The sequence below is a fragment of the Zonotrichia albicollis genome, chromosome 14 (genome assembly GCF_047830755.1).
Source record: "Zonotrichia albicollis isolate bZonAlb1 chromosome 14, bZonAlb1.hap1, whole genome shotgun sequence".
NCBI classification, from domain to species: Eukaryota; Metazoa; Chordata; class Aves; order Passeriformes; family Passerellidae; genus Zonotrichia; species Zonotrichia albicollis.
Genome location: NC_133832.1, coordinates 8128205 through 8153442, shown reverse-complemented (window position 1 = coordinate 8153442; position 25238 = coordinate 8128205). Strand labels below are relative to the sequence as shown.

General features: G+C 41.3%; 1 protein-coding gene across 5 annotated transcripts in view; it reads right to left on the bottom strand.

Moving 5' to 3' along the window:
- Positions 1-2696: 2696 nt before the first annotated feature.
- Positions 2697-25238, bottom strand: part of AFF2 (ALF transcription elongation factor 2) — a 329969-nt gene continuing 307427 nt past the window's right edge. For 4 of the 5 annotated variants that reach the window (XM_074551557.1, XM_074551555.1, XM_074551556.1 and 1 more), the window contains exons 17-22: positions 24617-24688; positions 24158-24251; positions 21406-21453; positions 20851-20900; positions 16368-16582; positions 2697-11904 (exon numbers count right to left, since the gene is read on the bottom strand). In XM_074551557.1, the coding sequence (XP_074407658.1) occupies positions 11783-11904; positions 16368-16582; positions 20851-20900; positions 21406-21453; positions 24158-24251; positions 24617-24688 (601 nt within the window). In that variant the 3' untranslated portion in view covers positions 2697-11782. The remainder of the gene's footprint in view (positions 11905-16367; positions 16583-20850; positions 20901-21405; positions 21454-24157; positions 24252-24616; positions 24689-25238) is intronic. The other variant, XM_074551559.1, reaches the window with a different exon arrangement.

Sequence of the window (25238 nt, the reverse complement as noted above, 5' to 3'; positions counted from 1 at the left end):
CAAACAGATAAAGTTGGAATTTGATGATCCTGATGGGTCCCTTCTTACTCAGGTGATTCTATGACAGTGTCTTTTCTTCTGCAGTCCAGTTCCTGAGGTGTGGTGTGCTAACTCATGTCTTGTGTTTGGCTGGTCTCATGTGTCCATAGGTGTACAGGTCCCTGCAAGAGAGAATAAGAGAAGAACACATCTCTTTCTCAAGGCCAGCCTGCACACATGCTAAAAAATATCAAGAGGAGCTCTTCTGTAGCTCATATGACCAGAAAATTTTGCTTAACATTAATTGATGTGTGGTTTGTTTGCTGAACACTTTACATTGGCTATAATAAAGTCCTTCGAAATGTATGGACACAGTATGGAGGGAAAAATCCCTCCATGCACATGAGCTTTTTTCAATAAAAGATATCTAAAATCACTTTGAAAGGCAGCTGGTAAGTGAAATGTAGAGTTGATGTTGCGTTGCCTTCCTGCTGGCCAATGTGTGGGAGGGGCTGAGCAGTGACAGTGTTTGGGCTGTGCTTTCTCCTCCTTAGCCCTACAGACCATGGGAATCTCAGCCTGACTTTTTAGATAGAAATAAGGCTTCTAAAGCTCTTCATGTTTCATTCTGGCAGTGGAACATCCTGTGGTCTAGAGCAGCTTGTCATGGACCAAACTCATTCCTGAAGGTGTTGTGCAGTTGAAGCATCTGGCTGCCAACCTGTAGTGCTGCCTTCTCTCACTTGAGCCTTTCCCAGCTCTTAGGAACATCCTGCTGCACAAAGAGCCTTTCCCAGCTCTTAGGATCATCCTGCTGCACAAAGAGCCTTTCCCAGCTCTTAGGAACATCCTGCTGCACTGCCTCAGCCCCAGCCAGGGAGGGAGGATCAATCCTTGGCTGTGGAACAGAGCCACAGTACCTTGCCTGAGGTTGTTGTGAAATGGTGTATGAAAATGAGCATCCAAATGCCCATCTTCCATTATCCCTGCCATACTTGGAGGAGACATTTCTCCCCCTGCTCAGCAGGGTGGCATCTTTTGCTCCTGTGGGAATCCCATGTACTGGTTGTATGAAAAATTATCCCTTTTTTTATTTCCAGAGGTTTTGTGGGTTTTTTTTTCTGAATTGAGCAGTCACACTAAGAGTGCTGTATAGCACAGGTTTATGTGGAGCCATTCATCATTCATAGCTGGGATCACAGAACACTTCACAGCTGATTACAAGGTTACACATGCAGGGAATGACATGAACTGCCAGTCTGAAGTCAAGCTTCAAGCAGATTTCTGGGCACACCCAGGAGATGAAAAGAACTCAGGGAGGAGTGAATGGCACAGGAGGCATCAGACCTGCCCTCCCTCCTGCTGACCCACAAGAGTCTCTCTGAGATATCCACAGAGGATGTTTGCTGTCTCCTTGGACACAGAATGGGCACCTGTGACACACACTGTGCTCCAAACACCCCATTCCAGATTTCCCTCTGGAGTCACTTATGCCTAACAAGGACTGGGGCTCCAGCACCCATTTTACAGGTAACTATTCACATGAATGGGATGAACTGCAAAAGCCTCAGTCTGGTCAGGCCAGAGAGCTTTAATCTGCTTCATGATGTTGGAGCGGTGCTGAGAAGTTGGAATACATCAACTAGTGGGCATTTGTTTTAGGGGGGACATTACAACAGATGCTCAGCCCCAAATCCAGGCTAACACCTCCTGCTGTGGCTCTCCAGGAACTGTTCTGTGACACCATCTGTACCCTGGGCTCAGCACCCCCTCCCCAGCACTGTCTGGGTGAGATGTCCCCTCCAGCTGCCTCCCAGCTGTGCCTTCCTGCAGCACCCCCGGAGCTCTCCAGGCTGGGATGGAAATGTTTCAGCAGCACTGTGAGCGTGAGAGGCCACAGAGAAACCACAGCAATGGCTTCTTAACTTGGGGACAGCAGCCTGAGATGGGCTCTGTGTCACAGAGCTGCAGTTCCTCTCTCCCTGCAGGCACAGTGACCTCAGCTGCCCCGTGAGCAGCAGCAGCACCGAGCACTCAGCCTGGCCCTGGGCAGCCCCATCACTCTGCCAGCATCTCCAGGGAGCTCTTCACATCTTCACATCTCCTCCCAGCTGGTACTTGAGGCTCTCAGAGCTGATCCTGCAATGAGGATACAAAACCTGGCCTTTGTTCCCAGCTCTGCCATGCCAGGAAACCCCTGGGGAACAAGGGACACCAGCAGGGACAGTGACACTGAGTGGCACCACTGTGGGCATCCCAGTAGGGACAGTGACACTGAGTGGCACAGCTTTGGTCACCCCAGCAGGGTCAGTGACATGGATGGCACAGCTTTGGTCACCCCAGCAGGGTCAGTGACACTCGGTGACACATTTTCGGTCACACTGGAGCCCTGGGCTTGTCCAAACCCCTCCCTGGGATTCTGGCCCCTCTGCTCTTTGGCTGCCTCTGGGACAGACAGATTTCGGCTGCTGTCTTGCAGCTGAGGCCCCTCAGGGATGGGGAAAGCACATTATTGATCCTGTTACCTCACACTGGTATCAGCACTACATTGTTTTCTAACATCAAGTCATTTCAAGTTGCCACAATGACACAAACACATTGATTAAAAATTAAAACCAATGATGGTTCTCCCACAAACAGTACTTACTGTACCATACTTATTCTGTCCTGGGAGGAGAAAGAGAAAATAGAAGAAGACAGAATAATTTATAGTGATAAAATGGGTTACATTTTCATAAAAATTTTATTTTACTTTTTTTTTAAATAATTCAATGCACTGGCAGTATAATTAATCCCTCTATGAGAGACACGAATGTACCAGTTCAACCAATATTATTTATACAGAGACATTGTGTTTAAAAACAACAAAAGTACATTTAAAATGTTTGTACATAAAGTATTACTGTTATTTCTTTTTTTTTTTCTGAAGAAGGAACAAATGTAAACAAAAGGCATAATTGTGCAACACGTTGGAAATACAAAGCAAAACAGGCAAGATACAATTTTATACATATAAAGCAAAAGAAATCAAACTTTTTTAACTATACAACATTTCAGTAATTGCTTGACAGTTTAACAGTTACCTTGGTCTGTACAAAACATCTTAACTTATACTTAAAACTTTACAAGAATAACATGCTTGTTCAGAACAAAGACACCTTGTGGAATTGCAATGATTATTGATATGATACTTGCACACATGAGAAAAAGAAGAGGCTACTTTCAATAGTAAATAAAAAGTAAGAACATAAGAACGTAAGGTAAAAGGCCATTTAGTAAACCATAATCTAATTCCGATAGCTAATTAAGTTGCACTGCAATGCAGAAATTAAATCTGACTTTTGCTGGAAGACCATAAGGTCATAATGTTGCTCTATTTCCAGGAACCAGAAGAAAGCATATATAAATTTTCCTGATATTTTGGTTAATTATACATGCGCACACACACACACACAAACAAAAGAAAAAAAAAATTTAAAAATAAAGTATTTGCCACAACAGCCAGAAATGGTGGGTGAGAGAACCCACAGACTAGACTACTCCCAACATGGCAGGGTTAAAAAACCAGGACAGCTAGAAAGAGCAAACAGCCACCAAGTTTGGTAGGATTGCTTTTCCTGAACCTTAGTCGTATTTTGCTCTTTTTTTTTCCTAAAAGACAGGAAGAAACTTGAATTGAGTTGAGCCATTCCAAAAATTCTGGGAGTACCACAGCCAAGCGAAAACACAAACTGAAGGAGAGCTCAAAACCAAAGCAAAACATCACCAGATCTTTGACTTGTTTTTATATTCTGTGATGGTATGTTCTAGACCTTTTGAATGTGGGTTTAAAATAAAACAGCATTTAAGATTCAGTAGAAGATATGCAATCCAGAGATGTCAAAAATACAGACAGGAATAAGTTATACAATATTTTATGGAAATACAAGGACTGTCAGCTTGGATAAAATGTACATAATTTTTAAGTGTCCTCACATGATACATATGGCTAAAATTAAAACCCTGATTGCAGCAACCTAACATATTCAGTGCCTGCTCCTGCAATCTGTGTGCTGAGCACTAATTCTCACAGTTACTTCTGTGGACTTCAGTGGAGCAACCTGCTCACCAGGATGCTCAGGGGAAGAACAGCAAAACTGGGCCTAGATAAATATTTGCCATGACTTCTAAATGTACAGAACCCAACTGGCTTAGAAAAACCACTTTAGCCTGCTGCAATGTCTTTGAACTAAAGTAACAGATTCCATCTCTAGACTGAGAGCATTTATGACATGTTTGAATTTATTTGCCATTTTTCTATGCAAGCTAATGCTGATGCCAGTAAATATTTAAAATGGGAGGTAATGAAATTGCAACATGCCTTTAGTAAAAACCAAAATATATGCAAGCCTAGATGGCAAGAAGAAATTACCCTCCAATTTTTTTTAGCAGGGATTATCTTGTGCTGAATCAGAATAGTTCACTATAGGCCCAGCCTCAGTGTGCATTTCTAAAGCTGCATTAGGGAAACAGCACAGTATGAAAAGGGAGAGGACTGGTTTTTCAGCTGGTGTAAATCAGCACTGACATCCACAGAGGCACATCAGCTGAAGCTTTGGCCCACAGTCATCAGAAGCATGCAGCCATCACTCAGTCTGTATGGAAAGCTCAGCTGTGGAAGTGCAGAGTGAGGTGTAATTGACATCAGATCAAAAGATGCTCTGCTTGTCTCGTTTCTGAAAATGCATCTCCAGACTGTGTGGTCTAAAGCAGTTTTATGATGGGCTGTACACTGCACAGCTTTGCAATGTACAATATTTTCTCACAGGCAAGGATTATGGTATGTTAATCATTTCAATGGCATGATCAGTAAAAAGGCATGATGATAAAAGCTTTGGGAGTTTATCTGCATAGAGATATACTGGCAAAAATTTGTCTGGGATTAGAGGGTTTGCTCCTTGGTGTGTGCATATTGGATTAACTCCACTGGAATCAGGTACTCCTTCACCAGTTTATAGCAGCTGAAGAACTTGTACTGTACCTCTGCTATAAACAAAACATTTGTGTTGCTATCCACTACTCAGTTATTTCATAAATTCAAGGGTAAATGTCTCCTGCCATGGGTCAAAGCCTCTCTGAGTCCACAGCATTGTTACTGGTCATGCAGTCAGTGGTGGTTTCCCTGAGCCAGGGCTGAGCCAGCACATGGTCTGGCTGAAGAGCAAATCTTGCAGTTATTCCAGCTCTAGTACACAGACCCTGAACTACTTTCACTGAGATGAGTGCCCAGCCAGAACAAAAATGGATGGAATTCCATTAATTAATTGGGTTAATGCAACTCAAGTTCTGGCCTAAGACACACAACTCCAGTAAGGCAATGCCATTTTTGTTATCCAGCTTCTCCTTTGATAAACAGTATTCAGCAAGCTCTGTAAGACTTGCACTAATGCCACATGACAGCCAAATTTGGTCCCATGAATTCCACCAGTTGAGCCAAGTTATTTTACATTTGCTTAGCTCAAATTTTGGTCCACTATAGCTACTGTTGTTCAATAAAACAATTAAATTCATCTCAGAATCTGACCTTCTTTTAATTCTGAGAAGAAAATAACTGAGTGAAAATTAGGGCTATCTATACCTTAAGGGTGTTTCAATGGTAGTATAAAAGGGTGGCACTCACACAGCTGTGAGCAAACATATCTAGCACAGAGAGCTTATGGGACTTGCAGATAGAGGAACTCAGTTAAAATCAAAGAAGAAAACAAGCCTCAAACAGCTGCATTGTCCACTCTATGCCTTTTGAGACTGGCATCAGTGGGACTCAGTGGAGTCCTGTAAACATGTGTGGTCCTGTGTTCACCATGATTTAAATTCCAGTTCTGTGAGCAGTGGGTATGGGCTGAGTTCTCTGCTGTCACTGTGAGCTTGACTGGCATTTCCAGACACACTGCAGGTACCAGGGAGTGCTCAAAGCCCAGTGCAGCTGCAGCTGCACAGGACCAAGGCCTGAAGCAATGCAGAGCCCCAGCTCTGCTCACCAGGCAGTGGGGCTGGGGTCCCTCCTGGGCTCAGCCCTGCTCCCCCAGTGCAGCAGACAGGGCTGGGTGGGATCCACACCGCACAGACCTGCAGCAGTCCAACACCCAGGGCAGGCTGAGGGCTCAGGAGCTCTGTGTGGCTCCACATCCTGTGGGAGGCAACATCATGTCAGACAATGCTGCCCAAGGTGCCTCCTGGGCCTTTAGGCTTGGTCCTCGCTTCTGTTGCAAAAATAAAGTAAAAAAAAAAGGTTTAACTGGATGGTGACTTTGGGTAGTGACCAGAATTACCTCTCTGTGACGTGAGGTGGCACTCTGAGGTGCACTGAAGAATTGGCAGTGGTGGTGCTGTATTCTGATTGCACAGGATACCATGGGATAGGTGTTATTTTGCAGGACACATCAACAGTAATAAGTCCCGTTTCCCAAGAAACATACTCAGCTTAAATTCACAATGCCAGAGCACAGCAGCTTGCCCCACTTCCTTTAAACCACTCTTGACATCTCTACCATTTCCTAATATCACTACAGTGCCAGTGAGCTGCCTGACATGTCACTACACACCCTGTGATTCTGGGAACAGCTTTCATCACAGTGTTTCTGCTGCTGTGCCTCTGATGAGGCCAGGCTTGATTCTCATGTGACACCAGCTTTATGCAGTAACTCATCTGCTCTCATCTCTCTGTAGAGCCACAGGCTCCCCTGAATTGAACACAAGACCTGAACACAATCTATCCTGGCTTCAGCAGCCACCACAAGAAGTTTAAAGTGGTGTGAGATGATCAGAATAACTGATCTTGGAAGACAAAACATCTCTGACACAAAATGGCTTAAGGAAAGCTATGAAGTCCATCAGAAAGGCTGGTCTGACAAGGGTACTGGGGAGAAGATGACTACTTCTAAGTCAGGCAGGAGCATTTTGCATTCAGTGGCAGAGAGGTTTCAGTCATGAAGGAGACCCTAACAGCTTTTATCCTGTACATTTAGGCTAAATATCAGGTGACATAACCAAAATATGCCCCCATATGGACTTATCTCATTAGACAACAGAGAATGCCTATATGCATTGGTGTGCCCTGGTTACATTATGGAAGTTCAGGAGGATTGTTGGAAACTGAGGAATTGAGCTCTCCCAAGAAGAAGACTTGTTTTATTTGTATTTATAAAGTAGCTGTAAAGTAAAGCTGGAAGATGTCATAAGGACAGTAGATCAGTTTTCCATCTTCATCCCCTTTGCCTCACTCCCACTGCCCTCAGGTGAGGTGAGGGAGATGCTGGGAAGGAAAGGCCCTTTGCAAAGAGCCCTTGGTCTGCAGCCTGCCTACAGCTGGGACACTTCTACACTTGCTCCAGAATGGCAACTTGATTTTCTTTGGTGTCTTGTTAAATATTTTGTCTGTCTTAAAACTTCAAGACACTGGTCTATGGCAAAGGAGTTAACCTGAAAAGCAGCACATTGACACAGCACATTCATTCTTACACTGACTTTAGGGACCACAGCACTAAAATGACAGAGTTGTTGCTACTTTCTGCCACACCTTCATTGTCTGCAAGAGGCAGTAGATGCAAACAGGACTATGCACAACTACAGAGGAACACTTGAATAATGCCACTACCACTAGCAGTGGTAGGAGTGTTTTCTGTTTACAGCTACGATATCTTTTCTCCTGTGCTATGAAGTAATGAGCAGGAACTTTCTGCTGGAAATCCACACATAAATCCACACAGATGTGCACACACACTCACACTCTTGGGCTTGCTTTAATGCTGTATGGAGTTTCTTCTGAACTCCAAGTAATGAAGTATGTTAATACTTAAGTCAGAATCCCTACCAGCCCCATTTTTGTTATCTGTTAATTTACACTCAAAAAATGAATTATTGGATTTAGACAGCATTAAATGCTGATAAAAACAGTTTTTACAAAGTACCTAAAACCATCAGTGAATTTAAACTGTCGTAACAGAAGAACATAATAAAATCTGTGAAATTTTAAAAAGCATGGAAATTAAATTTCAGATTCAGTTGGCTTATTTTGTTTCTTTAGGAGTAATGAATATCTCCAATCCTCTTTTTTAAAATCCCCCACATAACTATCAACAGATCTGTCTCTACTTTTCAAAGGAGATAAGTTATAAATGAGACAATCTATTCACAGACTATTTAAATAATTGAAAGTCCAAAGAACATGTAAGAAAAAGTGAAATTAAGATGTAAACTATGAAAGTTGCCACCAACAGGATCACAAAAAGGTTTTCCCTCAGCTCCCTGCTCTAGAGCACCCAACACACATCACATGGCTGGAGATGTTCACTTGGAGCTGGATATTCTGCCTGCACATTGTCAAATACTTGAGACCTGCTGCAGCCCTTGAAGTGGAGGTTAAGTGCTATGGAAATGCCTCTCTTGAGCATTTAGGATTTTGTTACCCTTGGGTCTTGCACCCCAAATGCCTGAGTTTAGCCCTTTAGAGGCCTGCTCCCTTCACTGCTGAACTCCTGATATTGCTCCAAACCTCAGGCATGGGTCACAAATGACAGTCTTGTCAGTTCTGGCAGTGTTCTACAAAGCCTGATGTCCTTCTTAAATCCAGCTACAGGAGTCAAGAGATTACATCACTGTTCCAGTTTATCACTATTAAAAAGAAATGTGTCAGTTCCAGCCCTTGGCACACTTGTAAAATGCCTGAAAATGTGTCATGAAACCAGTCCCAAAGCTCATAATCCAGAAGGCAATACAGGAACCAAAGAGTTTATTTAAAAAAACCAACAAAACCAAACCACAATTTTAAGCCAATCTTGTAATTTTTGGTGCTTGGTTCATGAGTCTGAAAGCTTAATTTGGGCAATTTTAAGTGCAGACATTGCAAATGCCCAAACACAGACATGCTGCTTCCCCATGGATTGAAACAAACAAACAATCTTATTTGATTAGCTCTGCTGGAAGTAATATGTTAAGGGGTAAAATGATTCCACGAAGATGACATGTTGGCAATTGAAATGAGATGAATATAGTGCCTGTAAAAGTGCAATAATCCTTAATAACTAACCCAAAAGAAGCATCATCCCCAGGGATAAGACAGTAATTTACTCTCCATATTTAATTTGTTTCTAAGCTGCTTTTGAAACAAGACTGCTAAATAGTAAGTTGGCTTGTGATCCTAGACTTGACTGCTGGACTTATCATCATGCCATTGATTCAGCATACATTTCAACCTAAGTCACAGGATACAAAACCAGGAGGGCTAATTCCTTAAGCTGTTTAAGCAAAAGATTGTGAACATGGGGTAAATTTAGGGATAGGAGTCTGTTTACCACAAGCAACAGGGAAAAGATAATATATGGTGATCACTGAGTGACTGCAGCAAACTCTGACGAGTCCTGTGTCTGAAGACTCTTTCAAAACATTGCTATCCCTTGTAAATGCATGGAAGTCTTGGATTTCAATCCACATTAAAGGAGCAAGTGATGACAATGCACTGAATTAGACTAAATTGTTATTTGCAAAAAGAATGGAAAACTCTGGCTTATGACAAAATCAGCCCAACCTTAGCTCATCTCAAGTACTCAACCTGTTAAAAAAATTATTTAAAATGTTCCATTTTCATTTTCTTTAAAGGAACCCCAACCACCACCATTCATCTACATTTCTGAATAGTTCTCACTGCTGTGGTTTTATTCATTAGCTCCTGGGGCCAGGCTGGTGTGACCAATGTGTCAGATTCAGGTTTCAGCCGTGTTACTGAAACCCTCAGAGAACAGATAAGGGTGAATCAACCACTTCAGAAACAGGAATGTGCAGATAATACAGGATGGCATGTTCTGCAAATGTCCTTTGCAGAAACCCTACACTGGATGATTTCTCTAATGATGCACGTTGGCTATGTTTACAATACAGTTTTGTGGAACAAAATGTTAGGAATTATTGGTTTTTAAGAAAAGGTAGTACTACAGGGAGCTAATATCCAACAGCTACTGAAATGTTTGTCTCAAATGTGCACTGGGCAGAGTCCTTAAACTGCTCTTATTGCAAATATCCAAGGCCTGCTCTAAAAATCTTAACAGTCTGAACCTTTTAAATGCAAATTTGTCCTATTTATCTGGTCACAACCCAGTGAGTAGAATCCAATAACTCACCAGATTAAAGAATATACAGATTTATATAGCAGAAGGTAATTGCAATTAACTAATATCTGGATGGCATTTAATACACATATTGTATTATTTCAATGAGATGAGACAGAATAATATTTACATTGCTATGAGCATTTTCTGTTTATAGAAATGGAATTTACAGTTCAGTAAGGTATGCAGGCGTTATATCAAGAATGAGATGAGACCATTTAAAGTCTTGTGAATTATTGATATAAATTCATTTTGTTTTGTTTCATGCACCAGCGCTTCTTGCAGTGGCACCAGAAGAGCAGTGCAGTTTATAACAGGGAAAAAAATAAGAGGAAAGAGCAAATGTGAAATGGTGCAATTTATTCACAATTGCTTTGAAATTCTATCTGAATTGTCTCATTATTATTCACGCATTAGAGGAATGGTCCAAAACATGACAGCATGGGTAAACAGATGCAGAGCTTGGAAAAAAGGTAATCTGACTGAAGTATTCATGGCCATTATTAAACAAATGTTATATTGCTTTTGGGTAAATCTGGTGATTTTATTTAATTTGACAATGTTTTCAAGATAGCAAGATAATACTGTTCGCTTCTAATGCTCTGAAATGAACAAAACAGGTGAAAATTGATGCCACATGGAATTATGTTTCAACAGTAGCTGGTTAGTTAAACTTCTAGATAGTTCATGAAGAATCTGCATACACTTATTAATGGACTTCTACATACAATATCAATGCTTAGAGTGCAGCAGTCCTGTTAAAATCTGCTTTCAGTGAGTCACTATGCAAGGAGAGATTGTTCTATGAAGAAAAATCTTGGATAAGTATTTGTTTGAGATTAAACAGTAAAACAGAAAGAAAATTCACAGATTCAGTACAGGAATGGTAGATAAGACTAAGAAAGCTAATATTTTGAAACTGCCTAAAAATTGCAATAAATTCTGCTGCCTACTGAAATTATTAAGCCAACAATAAACAGGAAGAATGGAATATTAAAACCTCATTGCATAGTGTGTCATCATTCTTTAATGAGGCATTCCTTCAACCTTTTACCTCTTAACACCTTTGGTGATCTTACATTATGTACCTGTAAGATATTCAACATTCTCTTTTAGAGATTAAACCCATAGGGAGTATGAAATCTTAGGAATGTACTGAGTCAGGTAATGATGCCAGAATTAAGCGTCGAAAAGCTTGGTTCAGGTTCAGAAGATGATTTTGAATGAATAGCTATAACTTCTACTAATTTATTTCAGAAGGGACTTCTCATATATACCCTCAAATATTTAAGACGCTTTGTACTATTTCTCAGGAATCCATATCTTCTCAAAGTGCTTTTTTTGTTTTCACTTGAAGGCAGCATGGACTTAAAACAACACTGCAGGGAATGTACCGTTCCATAAAGCACATAAGGATGGCAGGATCCAGGAGACACAAGGCATAGAAAATTGTCAAAGATGATTAGATGGTACAACACATACTGCTCTTGAGTCATAAGTTTCATTTATGGTGACTTCTACTTCCAATAGATAGGATATTAAAAAAGGCAATAAAAATGAAGTTACATGAATAAACTTCCAAAAATGAGTGGAATTCCACCAGTGATCGTCTCTGCGCTGGTAGAGGTAGAAGAATGGGGATGTCATGAGCAGGGCAGCAGTCACTACAACAAATGAGCCTCGATGCGGAGCCAGTGGAGTCCCTGGCGAACGTAACGAACCAGATTGGTCATACTGCTGTGTTGTGTTAAGGGTCCCATCACTGAGTCCAGCTCTACAAAGAACTCTGCAATACACAAGAAACAGAAGCAGTTTTTCAGGCAATGGTATAGAAATAGAGGTATCACCATGATTTCCCACTCAGAAGCAGCACAATGTAATTCGTGGGTTCTAAGGACAGTTGTGCACATGAGCACGTGGTGTGTAAGAAAGAATTGAAATTACAACAATATATTGAAACAAACCAAATTAGATTATCCATGGTGGAAGTCTACCACAGGATGGCATGAGTGGTTGTCAGTAGTCTTCCTTTAACTCTGATCATCTGCACAGTCAGTTTTACAAGATTAGGTTTGCTGACTATGATTTAAATAGCTGGCAGTGAAATCTTGCATTACTTTTCCATGCTGCACTCTTCTCCAGACATGAAGGGTTAGACTGGATCTTTCCAGACTAGAGGACCTTTCTTGCTCTGTTCCCCACCCTCTAATTTCTGTTACTGACACTGCAGCACTTTTGGCCCTCTGCTCATCCTGCTGCAGCTGCAGGCCCCAGAGGATGAGTGTGGGATGGGAGCTGGCGAGGAAGAGGAGAGAGACAACACAGCAGGAAAATAACTCCTTGGAGATGGGAACTTCTAGGGTGGGAGAATCCCAACCCTGGGATTCCTGGTCAGGAAGGGTTAACAGGAGGTCACTAAACAGAGAGCCCCAGTTAGGAAGCGACACACCAGTTTATTTTATGTCATGTGTTAGATGCTCTCTGGGTGAAAGACTAATCCTGTTAGGGCCAACAGACCTTTCCTAATTGCTGTCAATGGAGAACTGAATTGTGCCCTGTATTCTCCCACAGTTCTTTGTGCTTGCTGGGGCACAGGCATTCCCACATATCCAACACTTACACTATATTTAGGCAAGTGGGAACCCGCTCTCAGTTAAAGCCCTTCAGAGCTCAGATAACAACCAACAATCACAGTGAGGAATGGCTGAGCCCTCACATTCTCACCCTGTCTGCAATCCAGTGCACTGAGCCAGCCAGCGCTGCATTGGCTGCACTTCAAGAAAGCAGATGCTGGGTACAAAATCATTATCAGTACTTTCTTCAGCGAGTAAGTGCTGCTTTGAGGTCTTCTATCCAAGTATTGACAGCCTGACCCTGGTCAGCTTGGGAGCTCCAGCAGTATCAGAGCACAAAGTGATTTGGCTGGAGGCAAGCATAATGAGAGCTCAGGGCTAGCACCAGTGCTGTTCAGATGCTGCAGCCAGCAGCTACTTTTAATCTTCCTTTCTCTGTCTTTCATTCATCTCCTCCAGTGTAAAATCAATACATTTTGAAATGAAATAGTGCACTATCTTGCTTGAATTCTAGAGATCTCATTCTAGGCTCAAATAAACAATAATTGCTTTAAACACTGAGAATTCACCTTAAAGCCTAATTTCAGGTTAACATTTCTAGAAAAAGCTACAAGCACTAAAGCCACTTAATAAATTTATTATGCATGAGAGAACAGGTCTTGCTCCCTACAGAGCTGGAAGTTTTCTACTTCAGAGAAGAAGTCTTGCTTTCTTCAGAAGCATAAAAAAAAAGATTCGTTCTTATAAAGTCAGCTGAGAGTTTGATGTTATAGATGGTGAACAACACCACTTTAGGTGATCCAACACAAACCATCCTTTGGGATTTGGGAAATCTGCAGTTTAGTTTGGCCTGTTACAGACACAGGTTTAAGCCAAACTCCATCTATTCTCCCCACACTCTCAACTCCATGGACCAGGGGATTCCACCAGAGGTACATGGCAGCATGTTCCTGTTTTCCTCTTCAAACCAGATCAGCTTGGCGGGTCACAGCTCTGCTGCTCTCCCTCTTGCTATGCATTTTTATTTTAATGGCACATCTTTTGTCAGGCTGACAAAGAAAGGCTTCTGTCTGCTGCTCTGAGCCAGCTGAACATGAGTCAAGTTCAAACTGGGAGCGTGCAGCAGACTCAGAGCAGCACAAAAGCAAAGCTGACAGCCGTGGACAAGGGGCGGCTGCACAGCTCCTACAGTGTGCAGGAAATTCCTTGTGGCTGCATGGGCATGACCTGAGAAACATTCGTGGCAGCAGTAAGAGCCACAGGTAATTGCTATTAGGCCACAGCTTTATACCCATCTCAGGACAGATCATCAAGGACATATTCTTATGCAAGACTCACCCTGTGATTCAGAAGACAACAGAAACAATTAGAGCTGACCACAGAAACCTCACAAAAATGACTGAATCTGGTTGTTTTTGTTTTGTTCTGTTTTTTTTAAGGAACAAAATTTTTATCTTATCATGGTTTTTTTTCAGGTTTGTGGTTTTTTTTTTTTGGTTTTGACATCATTCTTATTTCAACAGGAGGGGGGGAAAATCTCATTTTTTATAAAGAACTGACTGCTCAAGCTCCTGAGAGAGAGGCCAAATGATGACCTGGGACTCACAGCACAGTCTGGGGTTTGCAGTCTCCTGTTTGCTGTCAGGGGGCAGTTTTGAGTCCACAGGCCAGAGCTTGGGCAGTGCAGCAGAGCTGAGAGAGCTGGCAAAGGTGGACTGGAGATCAGTAGAGAGAAAGTGTGAGTCCTGTTCCAGCCAAGCAGATAAAGGTGCTTTGAATTATGTGAGAGGTGCAGATGACATCTAGTGAAACAATTACAGTCAGTTTTCATGAAACACTGCACCATTTCTCATGTCAGTGTCTTGACTACATCCTTTTTAAAAGAGAATCCCTCATGTGGTATGATGGAGACCTGCAGAGTACCACAGCAGTTCTCGTATACTTTTTTGCTACACCATGAATTTTTCAAATTGCAATTTGTGTTTAAGCATGCAACTTTAAATCAAGTACTTAATTAGAAATGAGGTATCTTTCCAGAAAATATATAAAGGCAGACATGCTATAGCATGTAGGAAACTCTGATCTCTCTCCAATGGTTTACAATACTTAAATGAAATTTGAAGTAACATGAACTTTGCATTCCCTGTAACGTGTCTGCAAGTTGTGAAACAAGATATGAAAGAACAGGTCACAACCTTAAATGTCTTGCTCATGTGAGAAACCCTTATTCATGCATCCAGTCCCAGTAAAGTCAAAGGGACTGCTCATCTGAATAAAGAGTATTCCTATATGGCTTTGCAGAATTGGGTTTATTTGATCATAAATCAAAATGAGAACAAAGAAGAGAGCAGGGAGGAAAATGCAGAAAGAGAATCAGCAGGTTTTTTCTCATCCAGCTCTAGGACTGATAACAGCAGTGGCTGGGTACATTTTCTGTCTGCTGGCTGAATGCCTGAGCTATTTTGATTTAATACCAAGTAGAACATTTAACAACTCCACAACACACAGGGCTAATTACAAGATTATCACCATCTCTTCCTCCTATCAGGGCATCCTTCTGCATTCCCACTGTAACATTCTGCATTACATTTGACAGGGAATCGCTTTCACATTTTGTGAAAATGGATGCAGCTATGGAAAAAATCCAAAATGACTGCACTGCTACTAAATTAATCAATGTGAACAAAGACAAGAAGCAGTGGGGAGGACTGGACAGAACTTCTATTATTGTTCCTCATCCAGGGATGGATCATTATGACCCACCATTCAGACATAAAACTCTATAAATCTCAAGCTCAGTTTCTCTAAATCAGTGGAAATTTGCCACTGACATTAATGGGAGTAAGATCAAACTGCATATAGCAAGCACATTTGTCAGGACAAGTCGGCCATCTGAAATCTCACTATAATTTAAGAGAATGAGCCAACTCACAATGAGACTATTTCCTAGTTAGGCTCTGTACCTCTAGTGTCAAAGGAAGCTTTCTTAGTGATTTGTGTAAGCACAAAGCTGGAATCTGAATAATTATATTGTCATGGGGAAATTCACAGCTGGCCAACAACAGGCCAAATTTGTCCCTTAGTTATATCTCAGTCACTCCACTATACTTGATACAATCCAGTCACAAACTGCTTGCCAAAACTCCTTTGAAATGACTGTGGTAGAGACTTACATTTTGTTGTTAGGAATTAACAAACAGATCTGCAATCCAATCAAAGGAGAGTCAAGGTCACGGCTTTCAGTGGACATCTCCTAATCGGACTCCCCACACAAACACAACATCTAATGTTTGCTTATTATCCTAGCTAGCATTTTAATAGTCTTAAACCCGTTGACAGAGCAATCTGAAAATAACCTCGGTGCTCTACGAGAGGCTGAAACTGTGAACGAATTTGCAGACTTAAAAGCTCTCATCACTTGGGGCTTGTGTTCAGTAAATTATTTGCCAGCTGCTCTGATAACCCCATGTTCAGCGTGTGTCACACATCCCCCTCTGTGCCTGACAAGAGAAGATACGCATTGGCTACAGCCACCAGCAAGCAGATTTGGTCTGTTTGCTCAAGCTGTCACAGTTGTGCTCCTAGATGTGCTGGTTCTGGGTCTGAATCCAGAGAGCACCGGGAAAGCTAAAGCTGGGGAGCCAAAGGGGACTCAGAGAAAGCAGAGAGGGAGCACCTTTGTTCTCCTTGGTCAGCTTGTCAGCCATGTCCCAGTGCTCGTAGCTGCGCAGGACGTTGTTGGTGATGTTGACGTGGCTGGCAGCCATGTGGTGGATGCGCTGGGGGATGGTGATGGTCCCGGCCGAGGACGAGCCGGCGCTGCCCGAGCTGCTCCCAGCAGAGCTGACAGGGGACGGGCTCAGGGACATGGGCGAGGGGGTTTCTGTGCTCCTGAAAGAGGCAGAGAGAGACAGTGAGGCCCCCTCACACCCCCCACTTCACTGCCATCCTAAATGCACCTGAAAAGTGCACCCCAGCAAAGGGGAAGCATGCAGGGGTACTGCCTGACTTTATGAGAAAGGACAGCTTATCAACTGGGAATGACTGAAAATAAAAAGGGATTTAATTCTCCCTTTAAATGAACCTGTTATTTAAAAAAAAAAAATCTATCATAAAAATAGAGCAATCTTTCAGAGAAAGAAGCATCTCATAGCTGTAATGATTTTTCTACCTGCTGCCAGAAGCTGCAATGGCAGTTAGAAAACACTCAATGTGCAATATTGGCTTATTATCAAAGTATTTTCTGGAAACCACAATGACAGTTTGCTCCAAAAACAGTCACCACAATAAGTAAAGAGCAAGTCTTAAAAGCACCCTGTAGAGCAGTATTAGGACCTGAGGGTACTGCAGGATTATGAATATCTCCATAGGATTCTTTAAGGCTATGGAGATTTGTTCTAATTGCCTACCGTTCATCCACACAGTTCTGCACAGCACAGTGTTTTAAGTTACCTACTTAGTGAGGCACTAATGTTCTAATATAGATTTTCCTTTAATTCTAACACCATCAATTAGGAATCACCTGCTGGCTGCAGGCAGTGCAGCGGTCAGCACAGCACGCTCTTGTTTAGAGCTGCGTAGTGCTGAATGCACACAGAACAGCTATTCTCTTTGAAAATTTATAGGATCAGGGATTTGTTCAGGAAAATACCTTTAAGATCATCAAGTTCAACAGTTAATCCAGAGCTATCAAGTTTACCAGTAGCCCATATCCCTACACACCATATCAACATCAAGACACTTTGAAATACCTCCAGGGAAGGCAACTCGACCAAGTCCCTGGGCAGCCTATTCTAGTGCTTGACAACCCTTTTGGGGAAGAAATTATTCCTAATCTTCAATCTAAAACTCCCCTGGTACAAGTTGAGGCTGTTGTCTCATCACTTGTTACTTGGGAGAAGTGAAAAGGGCCACCCTCCTGCCCAACTTGGTGTCATCCACAAACTGACTGAGTGTGCCCTTGATCCCCTTCAAGATCAAGGGGGCTCCAGATCATCAATAAAGACATGAAACAGTACCAAGCCCTGGGGAACATCACTGGTGACCAGCCCCAGCTGGATGTAATTTTATTCACCCATTTGGAAGCACTTGCCTAAACAAAAGCATTCTATTTGCTGTGAACACACTTGAGATGCAGGGCCAAGACACTCCCGGCACTCTCTGCATGAAGCAAAGAGACCAAAACTCTCCAGACAGGGATGTTGCAATCCCTCCCTGGACATGCAGCTGTAGATGCCTCGTGCTGTGCAACAGCATCAAGCTCAGTCACTGAGCCTGATCCAAAGCCCAGGACAGAAGGGCTTGGCCTCTTGGCTCTAAAGGCCGCTGTCAATGGCTCTGCCTGGGCACAGACCTGCTGACACCTCCAGGTGCTGCAGGACAGACTGACACCGCGGCACAGCCTTGGGCTGGAAGGCATCAATGGCAACAGATTTGCTGCAGATTTTCCAGCAGTGCCCTGCTATTACCTGTGCTCAGCAACAGGCTCCTGTGATGCATTCTTTTTCCAGAGCTGGAGATCACATTGATTTGGCAGCTCGTAGCTTTTTACCCAGCTTATGGGTTAGAGTTTAACCATGTCCTAATGCACAAATGCTTTATTTTAAAGTCTCAAAACATCCTGGTTACCTGACTTGCCACAGTGTCTTTATTGCACAGAAGAGCTGAACTATACTAGATTAGGTCTGGGAGCAGTTAAAAACGATAAGTATCTGAGGAGACCAAGAGTATTTTGTTAGAGCCACTTACAACCAGCTGACGCACTTCTGCCAAATAAAGCACATTGTTCATTAGATTTACCCTGTTGTGCACAGCCATTATTACTGTGGTGAGTCTACTAAATCTCTGTATTTTGTGCTTTCTGTCGCTAGAGGTGGGAAACATTTCTGTAATGAAACCAGAGAAAATTTGTTTCATTGCCAGGATGGAACCTGGGCCAACTTTGTAGAGGTTCACAACCCTTTCAAACAAGTAGGCAGAAATTCCAGTGAGCCAAGCTGTGATTTTTGATGGATCTGAGATCCTGACTAGACTACATGCCATGGCAATGATAAGCTTTGCTTTGTTAAAGAAAAATACTTGAGATTATCCCACTGTCCCCCCATCCTGCACCACGCTGCTGCTTCATCTCCAGTGATGCCATATGCTGGAAGGTGTTTGGTCTTTTTCTGTTGTGTGTGAATTCTCTTCCCATCTGACACAAATTCACAAGGGATTAAGAGGAAACTGTAGAGCAAGTAGCCCTGGGGAAGGCAGAGCAGAAGCTGCCAATGGCAGCACCAGGTCTGTGACAAACCTTGGAGGAACGAGGAGCCACCTGAGATAGATGGCACCTCTGAGCCAGCTGGAGAGCTGCTTTCTTCCGAGACTCCACACAGAGGGGACACAAGGCCTGAGTGTGGGCTGTGCTCTCTGTGTGCTGGGTCACAGGTGTCACAATAATGCTGTTATAACACGGCCTTGTCACTCAGTTACTCTCACATGTCAAGTGCTTCCTGCTCTGAATAGAAGACAGAGATGTGCACTTTCAGAGCTTTCCTTCCCTATCTCCAAAGTTAGTGGGAACAGACTGATCAGCTGGGTGTTATGTTAGAAGTGATGCTGACCTGGGGGCTGGGTTTCTGCTGCCTGCTTTGTGGCCAGACAAGAATTTTCCCCTCCAGTCAAAACCTACTTATTCAATCCTGGACACCTAATAGCTCCTTTAAATAGTGAGGGAGATGTCATCACCTGCAGAGCACACACTTCATAGGGGTTTATTATAGGACAGGAATAAAAGGATAACTTCTGCTTCATGAAATGTTTATGCACAAGCCCCTTCTTAAGGAACAAAAGAGATGTTATGCTCCAGTGGTCTATTTGATCACTAAAATTTTATGTTAACATTTATGTATTTTTATTACAATACAAGGTTTCACTGACACTTCAATGCCTGGAAAAACCGGCACATAATGAATAATTTAATTTAGTAGTTGCTTTTCCAGTGTTAAAATATCTTTTCAGTTTTTATTTAAAGTGGTTTCTTATTTAATCACTTCAGCTTGTGTTACAATCTGTACTTTAATAGTTCTATATATACCTATTAAAAATAACTGAGTGTTTGGAGTGTGAATATATACATATCTATACCCCAAAATATTTTCAATTATTTGAGGCAATATTTCACTTTAAGCAAAATGTTGGAATTTTTGGTTTTGCACTAATTGAGAACAAAGTCTGTTTGAAAACTTCAGTTCTTTGTGTGCTAAACTTCAACCCTTCCTTCTTTGTTTCCCTGGTGTGTTTAATAGCCATTTCTTCTTCTGAACCACCAGAAAGAGACCATTAACAATAATAATTTTCACCTAGAATTTAGCCTACTCAAATAAAGATGAAAAAAAAAGGTGAAGTCCTTCACCTTTGTCTTACTTGTGTCTGGATGTGTGACCAGGACAAAAAGCAGGAGAAATGTGTGTCAGCTGGCAACAGCCATTGCAAGATAAAGGCAAGGAGGCAGCAGCAATGCACCTCCTCTGATCATAACTGCATTACCCTGACTTCATATCTGAGGTGAGGGTGTTTTAACGTTACTATGAAGCCACTGATAATTGGCTGACTAAGTGCCTTCACATTTTCACCACTATTATACCTTCAGTTTTATTAAACAGCACTTACCATATATCAATGAAATATTCATTGGTCTTTCATTGCTGAACGAATCATTGAAAAATCATTGCACTGAAGGTTAACTTTACTTTGGCTTCCTAAAGTGTCATGGTACTTGCCAGCTAATTAACTGATATTTTTATGGCCTTCATTTGGCTTGAGAAGTAAACTGTCAAAGAATTCAGCACAGACCCACAATGTCTGATTTTAGACTTAAGGAGGCTTTGCAGGGATGAAGGTGTGATTCAGCTCTTCCTTCCTACCCACACTGGATGGCTCACAGGGGAATCTGACTTGGTCCAGTGGGAGCCCCTCGCCCCCAAGAGCCCAAGACGGCTGTATGACCAATTCTGTAGCCCAGAACAGTTTATACATTATATATGTTTGAAATATACCAGCAGCTCCCAAAACACTGATCCCATGACCTGTCCTTTGCCTTTAGAGACAGAAAAACACTTCCTCTCCTCTTGGAACCACTTGTTCCCAGACAGAAGTACTCAGGAGAAAATACTCACTTTCCATTGCCGCCCCAAGGGGAGGGGGCCTGTGAGGCTTTTGAAGAGTTCTGTAAGTACAAAACCAAAATGTAAATACAGGTGATGCAAGTACATGAATACTGATGACACAAGGCTCAACATTCCCCCTTTTCATTGCAAGAGCTACAGTGCATGGAGCAGAAAAGCTCTGCACATTGGTCCCATAATTTAGTGGCTGGTGGATGATTGGTAGGTTCCAACCAGTAGCTTGAAAATCATTTGATAAAAGAGAGAATAAATTCCAGTAAAAGAAGATGTAAGTCACAAAGAAGTGGTTTAATTACCACTGAAACTTATTCTACAAAGTAAGTTCTTTAGAGTGAAAATGACTGCTTATCTTTAGAGGGACCTTCAATGTTTTAATAAGAAAGAAAGATAATTTGGCTTGATGCTTTAATGAAATTGATCCCTCCCAAGTTGCTTAGGGAAGGTGGCTTGGGATTCAGACAGTAGTATAAATAAAATTTTTAGTAAGGATCTGCTTGGATGTTTTTGTTTTTATATATTTTAGTTGCACAAATTGACTTTCCTTACCTGCTTACTCATTCTGCCTTTCACGTCTGTGTAGCACCTTGTAAAACCCTGTACAAAAAGATTGCCGAGCAACAATAAAGCCCAGGTCTTTCCAGCCCTGCTCAGACTGACTGGTATCTTAGTTCCCATACAAAGTGGCAGTATCAGGGCTGAGGCTATCTGTGCGTGCCCTCTGAAAACATAATTCAGCTCCCTTGCTGAGAAGTCAGCACGCACAGTGAAAATTCAATCAAGTTTTACAAGTTCTCTGCAAAGCATTACCCACATTATTGCAGCCCTCATCTCGTTACTGTAATCACTATTTTGCATGGGAGGCACAGAGATTCAGTGGAGCACAGACAGCACCCTTGACTCTAAACCACAGCTCACAGCCCAACATTTCTGACCAAAGCAGAACACATTGTCCAACCCACAGCACTGGCCTGGCATTCCTGCACAGCAGCCACTGCTTGTCACAGAGGATGTGAGCATGACTTGGGGTGTTTGACAGCACAGAGCACATGGAGCTCATGAGGAAAGAGTGACATAAACTGCCCTGGAAACTCTTCAGAAATGGAGAAGAAGCTTTTATTAATTTCTCCTGTCTGGGGTTGCTCCCAACAGAACCTGGAGACAAATAATAGCTCTGTCAAGATTAAGCCTAGATCTCAATGGGAAGCATTTATTTGATAATGAGAATATTTAGCAAAATATTTCAGTGACTACTGGCAACACATTTTAAAAAACATGAAAATCTTCCTCAAACTTTCAGAGGAAATGCATGACAGAATGTCACTTTTTGTGATCATAAAAGGTCTGATTTCAATTTAAAAAAATTATCACTTTAGTGGTATTTTACTCCAAGTTGCCTCTAAATTTCAAAATTGCTTTCATGATTAAATGGCTATTTTCTGTTTCGAAATGTTAAAAGTATCATTTTGAAGCTTTTAATTGGAAATTAATCAGAACCAGTTCTGTCCACAAATGGTTTCAATTTGGATAAAGTGGCATTTGTGAGGAAAAATATAAAGAACAATTTAGCTGAAAAAATCCTCCCCAGCTCTGCTGTAAACAGTGGGCTGCTTTTCACAGTTGAAATTGTGTAAAAGTTTGAATAACAACTCCATTCAAACAGTTAATCTGTTTCATTTGTATTACAGATTCTTGCTAGTGAACACAGAGAACACAGTGCAGCAATACAAAACTAACACATAGTTAATAGCTCCCATTCTTTTCTTTTCTCCTCCTGTGCCTCTATTACAGAAAGAACCTGAACATATAATCTGTATACACTCAAACCCTGCTTCTAGCAGGTGAGTTACAGTGCCCACAGCACACACACTGTAACATTAACTAAAGCACTTTGCTTCTACTGCATGCCTATACCTGGCATTCCTGATTCCTCTATTTTATTAAAATTTTTATTTTTTTCTCTTATTTTAATTTACATTAAAGGACATTTTCTTATGCTGGGAGTAGTAAATATGTTCTTTATCTTACCTACTTGCACAGCTAGTGAAAATAAAGTGGCTTTAAGGACAGAGAATCTCTCCTGCTCCCACCTATTTTATTTTTTTTAAGAAATCATTACTTTCTGCAGAAAAGGTTTATTTGTCTAATAATCCTTTTTTTAAGATACAATCTGCATTCAACCTGGATAAAATCTGAAGTGGCTGGAATACATTTCATGAAAATGCTGAGGTTACAAATGTGTGTAGCTCAAATTTAATTTGTTGTGCAAATCCCTGACTGAAACCTCCAGGAGCACAACACAGGCACTCCTAATGGTACAAGAGAGTCTCCATTTAAGCACAAGATTAGGACTAACATTACTGGAGTTGCACAGAGACACACATAGGGGACACATGGGTAGTCAGGACTGTGGCTGCTGCCATCTCAGAACTGGAGTTTTACAGCAGAAGGACCACTTTACCACCATTTACATGAAAACATGAAAACTGCAGTGTTAGAGGTTTTTACTGGCTTGCAGTACCAATATGTCAAAGCCTTGAACAAACTCAGAGGCTGAAAACACCAACAACAAAAGACTGATGGGCTGACAAGCCAGTATAATTACATAATTATAGAATAATATGTAGCAATAAAGTGAAAGAATTAATGTATGCTTCAAACAGCATTAGCCAGTGAAATATAAATATCAAAACCTCACAGCTGAAGAAAGATTCTATTTCTCTCCTAATCTAGGAACAGTGAGGATTTGTCATTCTTAGTGGGTAAACAGCATTTGACAAGGTAAAATGAAACATCCCCAAGTCATGACCATCAGATCTCCACTCAATTTAAGGTAAAGGCAAACCTTCAAGATGTAGATAAGGTAATTTGAAGTTCCACAGGAATAAAAGAAGAAATCTGTGAAACTGCAATAAGCTTCAGGAAATCTCACTGAATCTAAAATCTAAACTTAACTAACTACAGCCCAAATAATTGCTTTATTATGGTTCATTAGGGGTCAGTTCATAATCACTTGCACATTGAAACCTTCAAAGAATCAGAAACTTGCATAAACATTACATGGTGTTGAGAATAATGTTATTTTTGTAGAATAACTGAGCATGGTCCTTTGAATCAAGTGACTAATCCAAAAATCCCCCAAATCACTTCTGTCTCCATTCCCTGGCAGCCATCCTGCCTGCATTTCCCAGGGGAGAGGTTAAATGTGGGACTTTTAAGGCATGCAGTTATACTTGTGAGAGCTCTCAGTGTTGGTATGAATTTCATTTCACATCAATAAATTAAACAGAAAAAAGATTACCTTAAAATATTCCATCAGAGATCTGGAGTACTTCATAGCATGGTCCTTCTTTAGTTTAAACATTCTCAAGTAGAGAAGTGATAAGCATCGGTAGCTGTGGTAATTAGGAAAGGATTATGTTAATTCCATTGCTTAATGAAACCTATAAACTTAAAAAAAAAAAAAAAAAAAGCTGACCTATATTTTGCAGTCTCTGTTCTAAGGTTATATTTTGAAACATAAGCAAATGGAGAGAAAAAAAAAAAAAGTGGTCAAAAGCATTAAAATCCCATCTTGATAAGAGTATAAATTAGAAGAATAAATGTTTAGTCAGCTGCTGAAAAAATCCATTAGTTATCCTTTAATAGTTTAATGGAAAACAAGAATAATGATCTTCTGTAAGCTGCTTAAGTAATTCAGTACTTTTAAAGTCCTCCTTAAGATTTTAGCTGCTTCTCTCATTGTCGCAAAGGGACTTACCATAAAACTGCTAATTTCTTGTCCCCTTCTGTGGCAGAAGAGCCTGTGAAATTCTTGAGTCTCATTGCATACCTTGTTAGAAAGGTGAGAGATAAGAAATTGAGAGTTAAGATGTTTCTAAAAACTATCAGATATTATTCTCCAACTGCAACAGTTATTGGTCACAGTGTTTTGTAATGAAGAGATCAATGTAAAACTCCACAAAAAGCATCACTTAAAATCTGGAGGCCTTAAGTAAATCACCCACCAATTTTTTGGGCCAAGAAGGTGAACTATTCTTGGGCATATTAATGATATTATATCCAGCCAACCAGGTTGAGTCCTGCAAACATTTGGGATGAGTGTTGAACAGAAGCATAAGATCTTGGCCCTATAGGTACTGAAGTGTAAAGTAATTTATAATGTTTTACATATAGTACTTTGGGCTTGAATAATATCTTCAAAATCGTTCTCATAAATATATTTTATATAGAAAATGGTTTTACATGCAGGAAAGGTCACGTTCACAGCTTTTTTCATTCTTGGGCTCATTAATTTATGAATCTTGTGTACTTGGTCTTCCCTCTCTATTTAATTGCTGCTGTTCAGCATTTGGATGATCAAGGATTGAGTATTCCTATTT